The following is a 17,242-nucleotide window of genomic DNA, read 5'->3' on the forward strand; positions in this document are numbered from 1 at the left end:
GTATACAGAAATCACCCTCCCATTGTACTCATTGGAACTTTACCCCCTTTGATTACATAAATATTTAAAGTGCAAGTTTGTTTTCTTATAGTAGGAGGATAATGAGAATAGTCAAGCTTAATTGGCCATGATCGTAGAAAGAGCTTCTGCCATGCACATATGAACTAATCCAAATTAAAATAAATTAGCCGCTTAATCGGGATAATATTATCCCAGTTTTAAAAGCAAAAGTGTGTGCACATCTTATCTGGGTCCGTGAAAACAGACCTGCAAGAAGTAAGTTGTTATATGTTGGGGTGGCAGTGGCCCAGGGGTAGAGTTAGTCCAGTAATAATGTAATTTGACCTCAAACTAATTGCAAAAAAAAAAAAAACTCAGCTGATTGTGTATCTTCAATATATCCTGAATAACAGAAAAAAAGTTGCCTGGAATTGCCTGAGGGGAAAGTGTTGAAAATGGCCTGTACAGTATGGCCACCATAGACATCCAATATAAGGCAAATAATTTCAAGATTTCCTTTTGCTTTAAGTAGCATGTGACATGTCAAACTAGGGTGTTTTCATGATGCTGAGTCCATTCCAAGCATTAGTTTGTCATAAAAACACTCCTTGGGCTAATACCGGCCATAGCCACTTGCCCAAATGTGCTGACCTCATCACATTTGTGATGACGGCTATGGCCACCATTCCACCTAAAACCAATAAGGATTGGAAGTTGGAACTGATCAAGTTCCAGGCTGAGAACATGATGTATTGAACTAACATACATTATCAATGAACCTTGCATAATGTATTGTTTTCATATATTTTCATACAGTAGGTTTATGATTCAACCGACTTACACCAAACAAATATTTCTATCTTAATCGTAACCATGACCAAATAATGCTTTTTAAAAATAAATAAGTGAACGTCTTATGACAGAAAGAAAGCAGTCTTGACGGAGCTAATAAGCTATGGTACACACGTGCAAATCATAAGTCATTCCAACATTTGACCAAGCTGACTAATGTATGTAAACACCACCGAACACCGGTTACATAACCTTCAAAACCAGCCACAACATAACCATGGACGTACACACATGCATGCCTGTCATACTGTATGTTGTATTTTTATAAATGGATGTTGGCGTTAGTCAGATGTGTGTTTGAACTGAACTGAACTGAACTGATCTCTGTGTGTGTGTGTGTGTGTGTGTGTGTGTGTGTGTGTGTGTGTGTGTGTGTGTGTGTGTGTGTGTGTGTGTGTGTGTGTGTGTGTGTGTGTGTGTGTGTGTGTGTGCATCAGCAGGCACCACAGCATGTGTGCAAGAGAGGCAACGTGATGGATAATCAACCTGAATTTTCTCAAGAAAAATGCCGGCAGCATCCTGTATGCTGCAAAAACAAACTGAGTCATAACTTCAGTAACGCCACTTCCTTCTGGTGCTGATGCGACCAAGTGCTTCACTTCTGAACCTCTTCAATCATTGCACCACTTGCATTCGGCACAGCTCTCGCCTCAATTATCACATTAAACACCCACACCTGCTCTCTAAGCACTCTTGTGTCACATCAACACACTTCACATAGCACTCTGGCATAAACAGGTAGACTTTCCTTCCATGCACGCCCGCCTCAGCACCCACTCTGCCTTTCCACTTCAGAACAGGACTAATATACTATGCACAACTGCTTCAGAGAAAAACACTTTTTTCCTCAAAATTCGATCTCCACATGCCCCCCATTCGCCTCCCACATTCTTCTCCTCCTTTGCTCTCTTCTATATTCTGTCTCGCTGCTATGAAGTCAGAGGAGTGTATTTGCCATTATTCAGGTGTCACCTGTGTCGCAACAACTTGGTCTTGGACTCCTGGCCTCAGAGCCCTGGCTCTCCGCCCTACAAACTGCCATACAGTCAGGTAGCAAGGCTACAACAAGGGTGACATAGCGGGAGCGACTGAAGACTGATGACATTATGAGATAAGGGACACGAATGAAAGCGGAGGGAGGGGTTATAAGAAAGCTGAGACGAGAAAATCACTTAGCATATATTTTACTATTCCTAAGGTTAAATCCCAGCAAACTGCTTATAGATGCAATCAGATGGCTACAGGTTTTTCAGAACTGCTGAATAACCGATACAAAATGCCCCAATTTCTCCATCAGTAAGGAGTGAGAATCCCTCTGCAGCACACCGGGGACGAATTAACATCTTGCCCCCACCGAGACACTTGTCGATAGCACAAATGCGCGTTCTGCAACATGTTCAATTATACTCTCAAATCAGAGAGGAACTTAATCAAGAGCTCCCATCTCATTATCCCCGAGGTCACCGTATGTCTTTCTGAGCTGAATCGAAAGGGAGAGGGTGGGGGGGGGGGGGGGGGGGGGTACAGAAGGTTCACAAAATATACAATTTAGGGACTCAGCAGTTAATAAAAAAGAAAAGATATGTGGAGTTTTAGTGTCTCGGTTTGTCTTGGAGGAATGAACAGGCAGCTGAGGCAGTGTATAAACAGTTTGGTGACAGTTTTCACGCCTTTGAATACTGATGGGTGGCTCGATCGATGGATACAGGGCGCACAGCTCCTGAAAGAATCACACTGAATATACACTATATAGAAACCGGCTCTTTTCCGTTTAACAAATTTGCTAAACCCGCACAAACCGTGCTATTTCTAGCAAGTCTCAAAGACAATGGACAGCAGAGTGAGAAAATCAACACATTCATAAAAGATTCACCTTGAGTTGACTGAAGAGGGCTTTGCACTACCCCTCCCTGTGCGCACACGCACGCACAAGCACACGCGCGCGCGCACGCACGCACGCACGCACGCACGCACGCACGCACACACACACACACACACACACACACACACACACACACACACACACACACACACACACACACACACACACACACACACACACACACACACACCCCCCCCCCCCCCCCCCCCTGTCTGGAGGCGTTCCGCTCTGTTTAGTGTGCTATCACGCCCCTCACAGCCAGAAAGCACAGCAAAAATGCAGAGCCGCATTAAATCACTATCATGAAAAGCTCGCCCCAGTTTCTATGCACTTTGAATGCACCATGCTGTTCAGATACTACAATTTGTCAGGCATTTTTCTTTTCAGATGATTATTTCCCCACAATTTTCACTTATTCTGCTCAGTGTGAGGGGGAACATTTGCAAACAGTACGTAAGTCAGCATTCCATACTTTCTGTCCCTATGTTGTACTGTACATTCTACAAGGATAATCACCTCCAATTACTGTTTGGATAAGGGAGATATTTTTCGAAGCAAACATTGGTTTCTGCTTTACACATGCAGTGTTGCCATGCCATCATGATTCATGAGACTCTAGATACTTTCAAATGTGTAGGATACAACACTAAAAATATCAAGCTGCCCACATTACTTGGCACGATGCAGAATTGACGTAAATCATGACCTTTTCACATAAGTCAGATACCAACCGTAGGTATGACAAATGGAGTCATTACAATGAAGGTGTGCTCAGTAGAGCACATATCTCCACCAGGAGGCATGCCTTAATGATAATACTGATTTATGCAGTCAAATGTCTAGCCATGAAAGAGTAGCGTGCCATGTGATTAGCACTTGTACATCATCTTCTCCTCTCTCTTCATCCATATCTTTCTCAAACACTTTAATTGTCTGTTTCTCTCTCTCTCGCTCCATCTTTCTTTCTGTATCAACCATGCAATGGCAATTTATTTGGGGAAAGGCCGCACATTTAAAAAGGGACAATGGGGGAAGGGTTCTATAATAAAAGATTGTGATAAAATTATGTCTTAGGCATGTCTGATTATGAGAGAGAGCATGTTGTCATCACTCACTAGGACAAACAAGTTAGTCAGTAAGATAATATAATTCTGTAACATATAATTCTGAGCAGATTTAAGACAATTTCTGTTGCCTTGTGTCCAAGTAACAGTCAAAGGTTGCAATTTGAAATGTAAGTGTGGGGTGTGAATCCTTCTGTGTGTGGCACAACACTTATCCCATAGGACGATTGCACCGTGATTATAAATTCCCGAAAATGACATAATTATATTTGTTGACTGATTTGACAAATATTCCAGAATTGCCTGCTGTCAGCGTTCACAAGACATGATACTTATCGGCATGTGAGATTTGTTTGCAGACACACGACCGCCCGCACGCACGTGCAATCTCCCCAGATTTGTTTTAATGTGTGGCAGATTGGTCTGGTTTCCAGGCTACAAATGGACCCCTATGGGTCTGTAACTTCAAGAGGGTTATAGGAAGAACCAAATATACCCCAATCTATATATGCTCATTTAACTGTACCACAAATTGGAACAAAAGTACACCTGAGAGTATAAAAATAGAACCAAATGAGTTACAGACGCATAATGGTCCATTTGGACATCAGTTCAGAGCAACACAGTTGTGCATGCATATTTTTTAAGCAACCAGAGCAGGAGAGGGGACAACTGTATGGTATAATGTATTATGAGCTGCCTGGCGTTCCACAGTGTTCTCCCCACTGGACCAGCACATGGCTGCTGTGCTGGGCTCTCTGCACTGACAGCTGTCGGTGTCCAGGGGCTGAAAGCGGACGGCCGGACGCCCAGAACTTTATTTGGGAAACGTATTGTGCATCCATTCATGAAACGATTTGCACCAGCAGGGAAAGTGCATCAAACCAAAGAGAAATGTACATTTAATCTCAAATATTTTTTTTTATAAATTAGCGTATTCTCGTCTGATCTTGAACAGATGATGTCAATTTAAAAGGCACAAACATTAATGTTGCTGAGCTAGCTCAGAACACACTGCAAAATATAGTATTGTACCGGTACATGTATAATTGTTTGTGTATGATCTCTCGTTGTGACTCTTTGTATTCTATGTGGAGAGGTATGCACTTTCTCACGTTAAGTTTCTTTTAATGCATGTCGATCTTTGCCAAGGTTATTGCTCCTGAAAATGTATGCGTTCAAATTCATATGTAAGAGTAACCTGACTCTGTCAGATGGAAGATGCTTGCATCACATTTTGTATTGTGACTTCAATACCGACCCCATCTGGCGGAGTCAGGTTAACATAAGAGGGCATTGCTCCCTCAAATATACTCAAGTTTGCTCAAATAGCAATAGCAGCAAATGTTTATCTTGCCGTTGAACATAGACCACCAATGTCATGTTCTCATTCCATGTCTTATGAATAACCTCCAGTTGCTGTATTATTTAACATTGTTAGAGACAATGAACAGGATTTGTAGAATATTTTCAAACCTGTAGGCTACATGAAACCAATTAACAGATTATGTAGGCCACACATTGTCTGCTAAAAACGTACAGTACTGTATATATGCGTGAAAGATAGCTAGCGTGAGCTAAAGCTAATGTAGCATTACGCAAAGCGGGGATTGATCCCGGGACTCTCACTCGCCAGACCAACGCGCAACCTACCGTGCCAATAGGGCTGAGCCAATAGGGCTGAGCCCGATTGGCAGGGCTGTTGCGGGCTGGGTCTTGGCTGGGAGCTACAATCGCTGTACAGCGTCTCGAAAGAGAAGACTGAAACATAGAGGGATCTCTTTTTGGAGATTTCCTCTCTCAAGCCCATCATGCTGTAGTGGAGTGAAAACACATTTTGAAAAGAGGAATCCATAGCAATGATCCGAGACCCTGCTGCAAGCGTGGGATCATTAACTAACCGTTAGATCGCCTGTGATTATTCAATTAACATTAGGGTAAATGTGTTTGCAACTAATTGGTGCATGCGTGTTAGGGGAGAGACAGGCAGAAAGGCATGGCAGTTTTTCTCTGTGAATATCGTGTGTCTGAGTTCGACACACACACAAAGCATACATTTTGAACGAAGGCAGACAGTGACGTGTCTTTGGGCACTGGCCGTGTTTTCTCCTTGCTCACTGCAATCGCTCCATTGCATCACAGAAAGGGAAACTGCAAAAGCTGGCTCTGCTGTGGGAAAGTAAAGCTGTGCGTGGTTGGAAACGCAGAGGTAAAGTCAGTGATGTATCACGGCCACAACGCATGAACGCACAGGCGAAAACGGCACTTCAGCAGTCTATGACTTGGCCACCCGAACTGTGCACAAACTTGTCAATATAGAGCACAATATAGAGCACAAGAACTTTCTAGAACTAAAGGATGAATCAAAACAATAGCCATAACTGTTGTTGGAATTTGGCAGAAACATGTTAAGCTGTAACAATTTACTTCAATTTAGAGCTCTGCCCAGCAGATACACTAACATTTAGCATCCATCTCAGCTGTAATTAGAACGAAATTAGTCAATACTTTCTGTGCAAGACAAAATAGGCATGATTGCGTGGATACTTAGATATTTTCAGAATTTCCCAATAGTGCATCAATTGCAGAGGTTTCCTCAAATGTTTTGTATAGAAAAAAAAACTTAAATCTTAGCTACTTATTGGGAAATTCTGGGATAGTAATATTATTATGAATTATTATTATCACATAATGTTTGTTCTGCAGTGTCCAACCCTGATAACCTTATAACCCTCATACAAAAATAATCAGAAAGAAAGAAAGAAAAAACAAAATTCAGGTGCATCCACTGCGTTCACACAATGGTGCGTGGCGGAGCTCCGTGGCTGGGGTGGGGAGCAAAGAACAAGAGTTCTAACTACGGTTGTATAAATTCTGGATGACTGCCAGAGGCACTGTTAAGCACTGCCACAGGAAGAATGAAATAGAACTGACGTTTCCATTAACTTTTGCTTTCTCACAGTAAGGGTGTATTAAAGTATTAATAACTTATTAGATGTTGTTAATTATAACAAAAAACATTGCATGGATGCACCTGGGACGTATCCTCAGTGATGTATCCTGAGGTCAACGGGGTTTCGGGTCTCGCAACATCATACCCCTCACTCAGGCGACCCAGCCGGGAGTGATCAAGTCCCGACTTACGTCCCAGTAGCTACCCTCAATCAGTCCCATTAGGGAAAAACCAGGGGCACACAATCCGTTGGAACTACTCCAGAACTACTCTGCCAGGGCTTGGAGGTACACTTCTGGCATATGTTATCTTTTTGGGGGGGAAAGGTTTCAAATAGATTTTTTCTCTTTTTTTTTTTTACAATTTACCTGTGAGGCAATGCTTGGCAGTGACTCAGTGAGGCAGAAAGCCTGTTAGCATAATGCCGTTTATATAAAATCCTGCTTATCCTGAATGTTTGCTTCAATTTAACTTGATGCATAGTTGTGACCAGTGCCAACAAAACATGCCTCATGTCGCCAGAATGAACATGCCTTAAATCAATAAATAAACTCGTTTTTTTTTTAATGTGATTTTCTTTTTTTTTCATATTTATACAGTTTGAATGTTGAAGAAGGTTTTCATTCAAACAGATTGTTCATTTGGGCAAATGAAATGTATACATTTATACGTCAAAGTGGGCTTGTTTTTTAACAAGTTTCTGGGGGCAGAAGAGCGCAGTTCAGAGATTTGCATGTTGTTTACGATTGGTCCTGGAATCTCTTTGTCCTCAGGTTTCACGCTCTGATCACCGCCCATTAGCGTGCTTGTGTTTGTAAACACAGAAGTATTCTACATGGCTATAGTAGTATGGAGGAGCATTTGGGTTAGACTTTACAGAAAGTAAACAAAACCACGTATAGCTACTCGCTGAAATACACTTCCCAGCTTGGAGTCTTTCACCAACAAACAACAGGCTAGAAGCTAGCTAGCCTAGTTAGCTAGCCGTCTGTGTCGTGTGTTAAAGAGCAAAGAGATCACACGTCTTTTCTTTTAATCACAACTCGCTCATTTCTTGCTCATTTAAAAAAATGGTTATATAGTATATACTATGTAAACTATGAAATGCAGGCTTTCATTTGGTATATAGAACGTTTGTGTAGGCCCTCTCTACGAAACGGTATCAAGTGAAAAGGAAATGTCGGGAAATCGGTTTATTGTGTAAAAGATTGGATACGTCTTTTCAAATACGGCCGTTAGTACTGTTAATTCAACATCCGGTGAGGGGAGGATACGGATCGTGTATGTATTGTGTATATAAATCAGCGCATACAGTACAGCTTTAGACCGGATGTAAGCCTTGCACACTAAATAGAAACCAGGCATTGTGACTGCATGTGGACAGATCTGTTTATTAAAATAGCAAATCTACAAGCGCACAACATCATAGCCTGATGCGTCGATTTTATTTATTTAAAATACTGGGTCAATTGTCTGACTTTGATTGCTTAAAGTAGACCTGCATAAAATGGTGTACTGCAGCTATTTACAACCAGGTAGTGTATAAGTTAAATTGAACACTTAACTTAATATTTAATACTTGAATACTTATACTTAGTACTTTCAAAAGGGTTTATTGGGGCACCTTACAAATTGCATTGTTTGTTCTACTGGCTTAAACATGTCAGTGTTTCTAGTGTTGCACTGTTGACAGCTAAAACGTCCTATTGTCTCTTGTCCCTCCCATTGTCACACCCACTTCTGTCCAGCTCTAAGGTGATAAAATGTTGTGAATATTGAAAAGGGCTTTTCTCAGCTTTGGGTGAAAGGCCCCAGTCATTTTAAAATGGTTATATCTCCTTCAATTATTGTCCAATTTCATTGAATGATACATCATATGAAAGCTTACATTCTGTACTTTAATAATCTGTAAAAATCTGAAAAATGGAAAAGTAGAGTTGAGGGCCTTTTAGCTGGAGTTGGTCACAGTTTATAGTGAAGGTTTCATGTTAAGGTCTAATGTGCAATAACTCGTAATGCAATTTGTTAAAATAAATTTTTATCAAATTGACATCAAACAAAGTATTGTTCAGAAACCAGTATCAAAGTCGAGTCGATCAGTATCAAAGTATTCATGTCTACCATTACTATTCATGTCTACCATTACTACCATTACTATTCATGTCTATTGCATTACTGATGAACAAACTGAAAGAAAACTCCACCAGGCCAGGTCAGGTTGTGGCCTCCTGGTGGTGCCATAATAGGCCAATGTGCCTTTGATAGCAATTGGATGATTTGAGGCATTTTGTTTCAAAAATGTGTTTTGCAAAAATCGATATAACAGGCCAATAGCCAAAGGGTGGGATATATTCCTCAGTCTAGTAGGAAAGTGCGTGAAAGATTTCACGTAAATTGCACGCTGCGTTCATGATTTGAGGCTTTTTGTTCAAAACGGGCCAATCCTGCAAACTTTGAAAGCCAATGTCAGCCAATTAGGATGGAATATGAAATATCGGAGAGATCTGTCTTGAGCACATGAGAGATACTGTGAAACAATTTGCGAGATTCTTGGACAAAATCTGGAGTAATAGCAAAAAAATTGGTTTACAAAAGTCGGCCTCCATGTGGCGCTATAACAGGCCGTTCTGGAAAATGGGGCAGAGGTTCATCGTTGGCATCTAGGGAGTGTGTGTGCAAAGTTTGGCATCGACCAGGTTAACGGTGCCGGAGATTAGCTGGTAACAAACGGACGGACACACGGACACACGGACACACGGACTGACGGAGTGCAAAACATACTCTCTCCCCAAGCCAGTCGGCCTGGTGGAGACAATAACTGCAAATATAAAGGCAAAAAGCTATAGAACGAAAATACATCGCTTGGATGCACCAAGGACATATCCTCAGTGATGTATCCCAAGGTCATCGGGGTTTTAGGTCTCGCGAACATCATACCCCTCACTCGGGTGACCCAGCCGGGGTGATCAGACCCACTAGGGAAAGACCAGGGCCACACAATCCGTTGGATCCACTCCTGAACTACTCTGCCAGGACTGGGAGGTACAATTCTGGCATGTGGAGGGACTAGGCTCTGTGGGTTGACTCCTACGTCACCAGGTCCACTCCTGCTCTCACCAGGAGTACCGCCAGGACCCGTGCGTTGCACCAGACTCCCAGCACCAGACACTTCATTCAGGAGTGGTGGTTTCTTGAGCTGCAATGGTTCTGCAGGCTCCACCTGGGCAACAGTGGTATACAGTATACTACTATACAAAATGGTGTTCCATGCAGTTAATTTGGCTAATACAAAACATTGGTAGATTCAGCCATCACTCCCTAGTAAAGTTCCTCGATACTTAAAGGACAACTTTAGTTTTTTTCAACCAAGGTTCATGTTTTAGGTTGTTATTAGAAAAAGTAAAAGGTGAGAGTTAATTTTCTTTCATTTGCTGCTTTCTTTCGTTTTAGGGATTTTAGCTGTTTTTGACAGAGGGGGCGAGGGCATTCGAGCATGGGGCTAAATATGTATTTTTTTTACAAAATATGGCGATTTTTATTTATTTATTATTTACTATAGTCCTAATAAACCCCAAGAAATGACATCTGGCCACAAAAGATCACAGGATCTATTGAATGTGACAAACTGATATATTGAGCCTATACACACAGTATAAGCCTTCCCCCAGTAGGCTACCTTCACATTCAGTAGATCCTGTGATCTTTTGTGGCCAGATGTAATTTCCTGGGGTTTATTAGGATTAGTAAATAATAAATAAATAAATCACCATCAAATTTGGTAAAAAAAATACATATTTAGCCCCATGCTCAAATGCCCCCGCCCCCTTGTCAAAAAGAGCTAAAATCCCTAAAACGAAAGAAAGCAGCAAATTAAAGAAAATTAACTCTCACCTTTTAGTTTCTCTAATAACAACCTAAAACATGAACCTTGGTTGAAAAAAACTAAAGTTGTCCTTTAAGAAAGTTCAGAGTGCATGCACAGAGATCTTATATTCTACAAAGACTGGTTTTATTTTACAGAAAAGGAAATTGTGTTTACATCAGGGGTCTTCAACAGGGGGTCTGGGACCCTTTAAGTTACTACAGGGGGTCTGCCAAATCTTTGTGTGATAGGATAGGAACTTATTTAATTATCACCTAAAGTTCTGTCATGTTCTTTCATTTGTCTGAAACTTTTAAGACATGAATAGATGACATGAATAATCGTAATTAAATGTAACAAAAGGGGCTTTGTACCGACTAATCTCTGGTCAGACCCTTATCCAGTTCAAGGTGAGAAATGATTCCCCCTTTGTTTGTGCTGGAGGCAAGCAATTATTTCTTAATTAAGAATAATACAATTAAGAATAAGGGAAGGAAAGACTTTATTATCAGAGATGTCAATAACATAAAGATATATGTTGAATTTCACTGCCACCAGGATGCCTGATGCCAAAACTCTGGTCCTCGCAAAAAAACAAAACAAAAAACAAATCTAAAGCCAAGTTCAGAGCTTCAGACCAAAGATTTTCAATGAGACAAAACCGTTTTAGAATGTCACAGAGGTCTGGATTACCCTGTTGCAGGTCAGCTGATACCCACCGACTGAGTCACATGAGATTTGACTTGACACGTCGTAAATAACAAGTTTTCAGAACATCCTTTGTCAACTGTTATCTATCACTTTTAGGTGTCTGGAGTCTGGAGCACTCTGGTGGAGCTGTTGCCCCCATGACCCGACTAGGGATAAGCGGTTGAAGATGGATGGATGGATGATCTGACCCACCATATTCAACGGGGGGGGAAAGCATAAAGTTTGTTTCCATTGCGGTCCTTATTATGAGGTGTGTATGATGTCATGTTCAAGTTCATGATGTGCCAATCTGGGAACTAATCGGCAAAAAAAGGATAAAACAACACCATCTGCTGTTTGTGGCCTTTGCATTTACCTCTGGGGAATGTGGATAACAGGATGTTGGCCCGTTTGTTCCACCCTCAGCCCCACTGTTTTCATTCCCACTAACAACAATGTATACAAGTGCTGAATGCCCCTTCAGCATTCAGTAGCGCAGCTCGGTATCTGTTCTTGAGAGATTAATGATATGCTAATGCATTCCTGGGATGTGAAGAAGTCTCTTGAGTGGATGCGTGGGTGTACCTGCCACAAAGTACCTGCCCCCCAAAGCGTGGAAGTGAATGGAATGCGTGTGGAAGGAACACGTTATTCCGACCAGATCCTTTCCCCTCCATCGGGCGCCCCGGCTGGCCAGGGGGAGATAGTTTAGAGACCAGGATTACTGCATGTTTTTTGTGAGGGTACTACTTACCCTAGGGGACACATGCCCCTCGACACCTACTGTTTTCAAGAGGTACAGTAACAGTGGGTCTTTTCAGTGGGAACCATTTTTAGAGCCAGTGATATATTTGGGGTGAATAGTGACAAAGATGACTGTGGCAGTAGAGCATGGTCTAGACACTGTCTGCCAGCGGGGGACACGCCACGGAGGGTTGCTCTGCAAACTCACAGGCGCACCTGCAGCTGATCACTGCAATTAGGTCACACAGGCAGGTTATGGTGTCGAGCAGTATGACCAAAGCCATTACTTTGGGGTGGGGGGGGGGGGGAGACCAGTTCACACTCAGTCTGATTTAATCAGTCTGCACTCTGGGCTGGGTGTGTCTATGCACCTGTTGTGTATCGATGCACACAGGATGAGTCAGCCATCTACTGAGTACTGACACGCGCAGACCCTGGAAAGCCTCTTCGACTCAGGCCAGTTGTGACTGCTTAAATCAGTTAATACCTACGCTGCAATGACAAGACCAAAAACCCAATTTTGAGCAAGAGAGAGGCTTATAATTTACCGTTGAAAGGAGCCTTGGCAGTTTACCCTATAGAATGTTGCAGAGGGTAATAATATCTTATGGAATCGGGTAAAGTGCATAAAATAGCATTTCTCAGTCAAATGCACAAAATCAATAACACACTGGCCTCCATAAATTCATAACGTGGAGGAAATAACACCTACCCTGCATGTGATGGCCGTTTGGTATGTGGAATTTATTATGATTATGCAGTAGTGGAAAAGCTTACTTAATAAAATATATGCTCAGACAAAGGAGGTGTGCAGCCATGCTGAGTTGGGGGGTTGAAAGGTTCGCCAGAGAGTAGAGAGGGAGAGCTTAACCTAACCGACAGCTCCAATAGAGTCTTAACCTGGGCTTTGATCATTTCCTGAGCTGTTCTTTAGATCGCGCAATGGAACAGACGCCACACACCACAAATCTGACAGGCTCCTACTCTGCGTGCGTGCACGTGCGCGCGCGCGCACACACACACACACACACACACACACACACACACAACCGCTTGTGCCCAGGCTTCAACTGTGATCAAAGCCCCCCTCTCTCACACAAGTGAGGCTCCCATCTGTCTACCCACAATACAAACACATAGAGGGGTATAGCGAGTGGAGCGAGAGTGGCGGGGTGGGATGGGGGGAGCGTGGCTTGTCAGTTTGAGTGAAAGAGCATATTTTACTCCTCACAGGAGTACAGTATGTGGGAGTTTGTGGAGACAAAAAGCTTATGTGATGTTTGTTTTTTTCCCCTGTCAAATCCCCTCTTCCTTCACTGTGTGTTTGTGAAATGCAATATAATGGCTTACGCCAACTACCCCCCTCGCGTGTCAAGCGGTATCGGCGCGAGACATACATTCTGTATGTCGCAGCGCGGCACAAACACACGTGAAAGTGAATACTCTTTCTTTGCATGCTGGCCAACGGAGGAAGTTCTTCTAAGAGCCATTAATGTTTGTTCTTCTCCTCTCCTTTCCTCCTCTCCTCATTCAGGGTGCTTTGGCGTGACATATTGGCATATGGCAAGAGCGTTAACATCGCTAATGCATTAACCCTCTCTCTAAATGTCTCCCTCTCCCATTCACACACCCACACGCACATAGGCAGAGGTTGAAAACATGCCCTGCCTCAGGGGTCGAGCCTTACCTCTTACCCAATTACAAGACTAATGTAGTCAGTGGAAAGATCAAGCCAATGAACCTGCTATTCACACAGCTTAACCCTGGCGCAAACCTGATGCTCCACATAAGGTCAGACACGGGACGGCACTGCTGAAGTCATCAGCAGGGTTTGCATTTATGCGTCGGTAGCCATCATCGCCATGTAGCATAATACACAGGAAATAGGAAAATAAATACATTCAAAAAAGAAAATAAATATATAGATTATAGAAATATATAGAATTCAAATTCAATTGGGAAGCGTTGTGCCACTGCCTGGTGTCCGCATGGCATTATTGTCAAAATTATATAAAAATAAATAAATAAATCAGCAACTTTATTATTATCTTTACATTGATTTTACATTATTGGAAATGTTTGGGGAGCGCCATACTGAGGTCTTGACACAGCTGAAGTCATGGCTTTGCATTCATTTATGTGCCGCCAGTATCCATCATCATGGAATACATGGATGATACACACACGCACACGCACACGCACGCACACGCACACACACACACACACACACACACACAGGACTACAAGCACACACAAACACAATAGATTATGCAGCCGAACACAAACATACAAACACACTCATACATCGTTACAGAGTCATGAGCCGTCTGATTGCTCTCGCCAGGGGGTTGGAGACAGTCAGTTCATTCACAGCCTGCCGCCACGGGGGGCAGATTTTCACTGATCTAAAGCGACTGCTCACCTCGCTCCCCCTCTCTGTTCACTGTAAGAACGTATACATGTACAGTACGTGACATTAATGAGGTCTCCGCAGTAGTATAGGCTAGGGCTGCAACGGTTAATCGATATAATGGATTAGAACAAACAATCGATAGGCCTAATTGATCATTTCATAAAATAATGAATACATATTCTATCCCTAGTTTAGGCAAATCATAGGCAAAATGTTTTGGAAAAAACATCGTAAAGGCGATCTACAAGTCCACAACGGGGCGCAATGCGACGTGCTCTGATCGCTCGGAGTATAATAACGCTATAGCTTTGAATGCATTTATTCACGGACATACTTTTTTTAAATATATACAACAATTACACTTATCGGTTATTTGATTGATCAAAAAGTAATTGATAGAATGACCAAAAACAAAATAATCAATAATTGCAGGCCTAAATTATAGACGAATCCGCAGAGCGCTGTTAGGAAATCATAACTGCGGTGTCAAGATGCACCAAACAAACCATAGTCATTGGGCAGTTACAGGACAGGATCCAACAGGCAACAAGGCTACGTAGTATGAACGTTTCTGTATTTACCTACTGGCTGGTAGCCCCGACTCGTCGGGCCTCCGAATGGATTCCGGCCACCAAAGGTGCCACCGTCGATGGACCCGTATGACATCCTGCTCCACAATTAGCTGTGTCTGAGCTTCAGGCGCCTGGGAGGAAGAAAAGAAAGCCGGGAATCAATGACATGACAGAATGCATTCATGCTCGGGTCAATAGCACACGTGTGCTATTGACCCAATCTTTTTCTAACTCTAACTTCCTCAAAAAACACTTGTTTTTTTCTTTAAATTAATGTCCCACTCGGTCATACTACAGAGTCACAGGGGCGTAACTACCGTGACGCAGACAACGCTACTGCGTGGGGGCCCAGAGGCAAGGGGGGCACACGGCCGCCCACCCGTGCCGTCTGTAAAATAAAATCATAAACACATACAGATATGCAATGACAGTTGAGTTGAACAAAGTTTGGCGGAGCCTGGTGGTGGCTGCTGCTATAGCACACACAGCCACCATACCATAAGAATTAGGCACACGTGCGATATGCCCCGCCTCCCTAACAGCTCTGTTAGAGCGTAGGGCTGTAGGCTAATAACGTGAAGGAAGTCAGAAGTGTCTGTGGCGAGTGTGCATGCAGTGGGCTTTCTCAGTCTCGAGTCCCGACAGCCAGGTAGGTGCACAAATCACAACTACAACTGTACAGTGCCCCGCTGATTATAAACCCACACACAGTTTGGACTTGTTTTTACAGGCTGCTGTACATTGCCCCACTCAGCCGCTGCGCTGTTTATAAGCCAAAAAGAGTCTGTTTTAGTTATTTTTACTGGCGATCGCGGGGAGGGGAGGGGGGTGCTGTCGGGGGCACTCGCTGATCAGCCTGCGTCGGGGCCCACTGACATCTAGTTACGCCACTGCAGAGTCACACAAAAGCATGAAAAGTTACGTTTTCAGCTTGTAGATCTGCTACTTTTGCAATGTTTGAATTTGAATCCTGAAAAGTAACACTTCTTTGTTTGTTTCCACCCGACAGAGACAATAATATACCATTGGTTCCCAAACATTTTCAGTTGAGACCCAAAAGTAACATTTGTCTCCCCATGACTTGCAGGGGAGACAACTTACCAAAAAGGAATGTACCATTTGAATTGTGTAAAGAGCCAATCTACAAGCTCAGTGTGTTGCAAACTCACAATGTGATGTGAGCTTGTAGATCTTTATTTTCACTACTAACGTTTTTTCTTGGGACCCACAACAGACTAATGTAGTCAGTGGAAAGATCAAGCCAATGAACACTCCAAGTGGAAAACACTCCAATATACTACTATACTATCTCTACACTAAATTTCCTCGACAAAATGGGTCACATTGCAACATGTACAGTAGCGTGTGACTTTGTAGGTGTGCCGTTTTTGCCGAATGTTCACCCCCGCATAGGGTAGCTACATGTTAACAAACAACGCCGGTCTCAATCACTGTCAATCAATCCATCCCAGTCAGAGATGTCACATTATGCAGAGGTCATAAATAACTGCACAGAAAGAGAGGGTGTCAAGTAACAAAGATGTGATCTGTGACATACAGCAAGTCAACACCACTTGATCAGCATCCCATGACACAGCGTGTTTGTGTGTGTGTGTGTGTGTGTGTGTGTGTGTGTGTGTGTGTGTGTGTGTGTGTGTGTGTGTGTGTGTGTGTGTGTGTGTGTGTGTGTGTGTGTGTGTGTGTGTGTGTGTGTGTGTATGCGTGCATGTGTGCGTGCGGGGCATGGGTGTGTCTGTGCGTGCATGGCCTTATTACTGTACGTATTGCTATGCTTGTGGGGACACGATATAATCACAAACATTGACTTAATGGGATCATAAAATAAATGTTCCGTCATTTATTTTGGAGATTTTTTGAAGATTAGTTTTCGGCTTTTGTGCCTTTTTATTTGATAGTTACAGTCAAGACGGACAGGAAAGAGGAAGAGAGAGAAGGGGAGAGACATGCAGAAAAGGTCATCATGAACGGGACTCGAACACGCAACAAGCTGTCAGGCCAGAGCCTATATATGTGGCAAGCGCCTGGACCACTATAGGCCAGCGGGCGCTCCAGGAGAAACATTGTTTGTGGAAGTTAGAGTTAGAAAAAGATTGGGGCTTTGGCATGTATCGGTTAGGGTTAGGGGGGCTTCCGGGTGGCTCAGGGGTAAAGTTCCATCTGCCCACAAACACGTGGGATCTGATTCCTCC

The 17,242-nt window shown here is 42.9% G+C and overlaps 1 protein-coding gene across 1 annotated transcript in view; it reads right to left on the minus strand.

The window, feature by feature from the left end:
• The window catches only part of tsnare1 (T-SNARE Domain Containing 1), a 129,652-nt gene that overhangs the window by 86,670 nt on the left and 25,740 nt on the right, over nt 1-17,242 (minus strand). Inside the window, exon 2 of the mRNA XM_083761968.1 lies at nt 15,042-15,163. Within this exon, the coding sequence (XP_083618094.1) occupies nt 15,042-15,126 (85 nt within the window). The 5' untranslated portion in view covers nt 15,127-15,163. The remainder of the gene's footprint in view (nt 1-15,041; nt 15,164-17,242) is intronic.

Source organism: Protomyctophum parallelum, assembly GCF_964188405.1.
Source record: "Protomyctophum parallelum genome assembly, chromosome: 3".
NCBI lineage: Eukaryota > Metazoa > Chordata > Actinopteri > Myctophiformes > Myctophidae > Protomyctophum > Protomyctophum parallelum.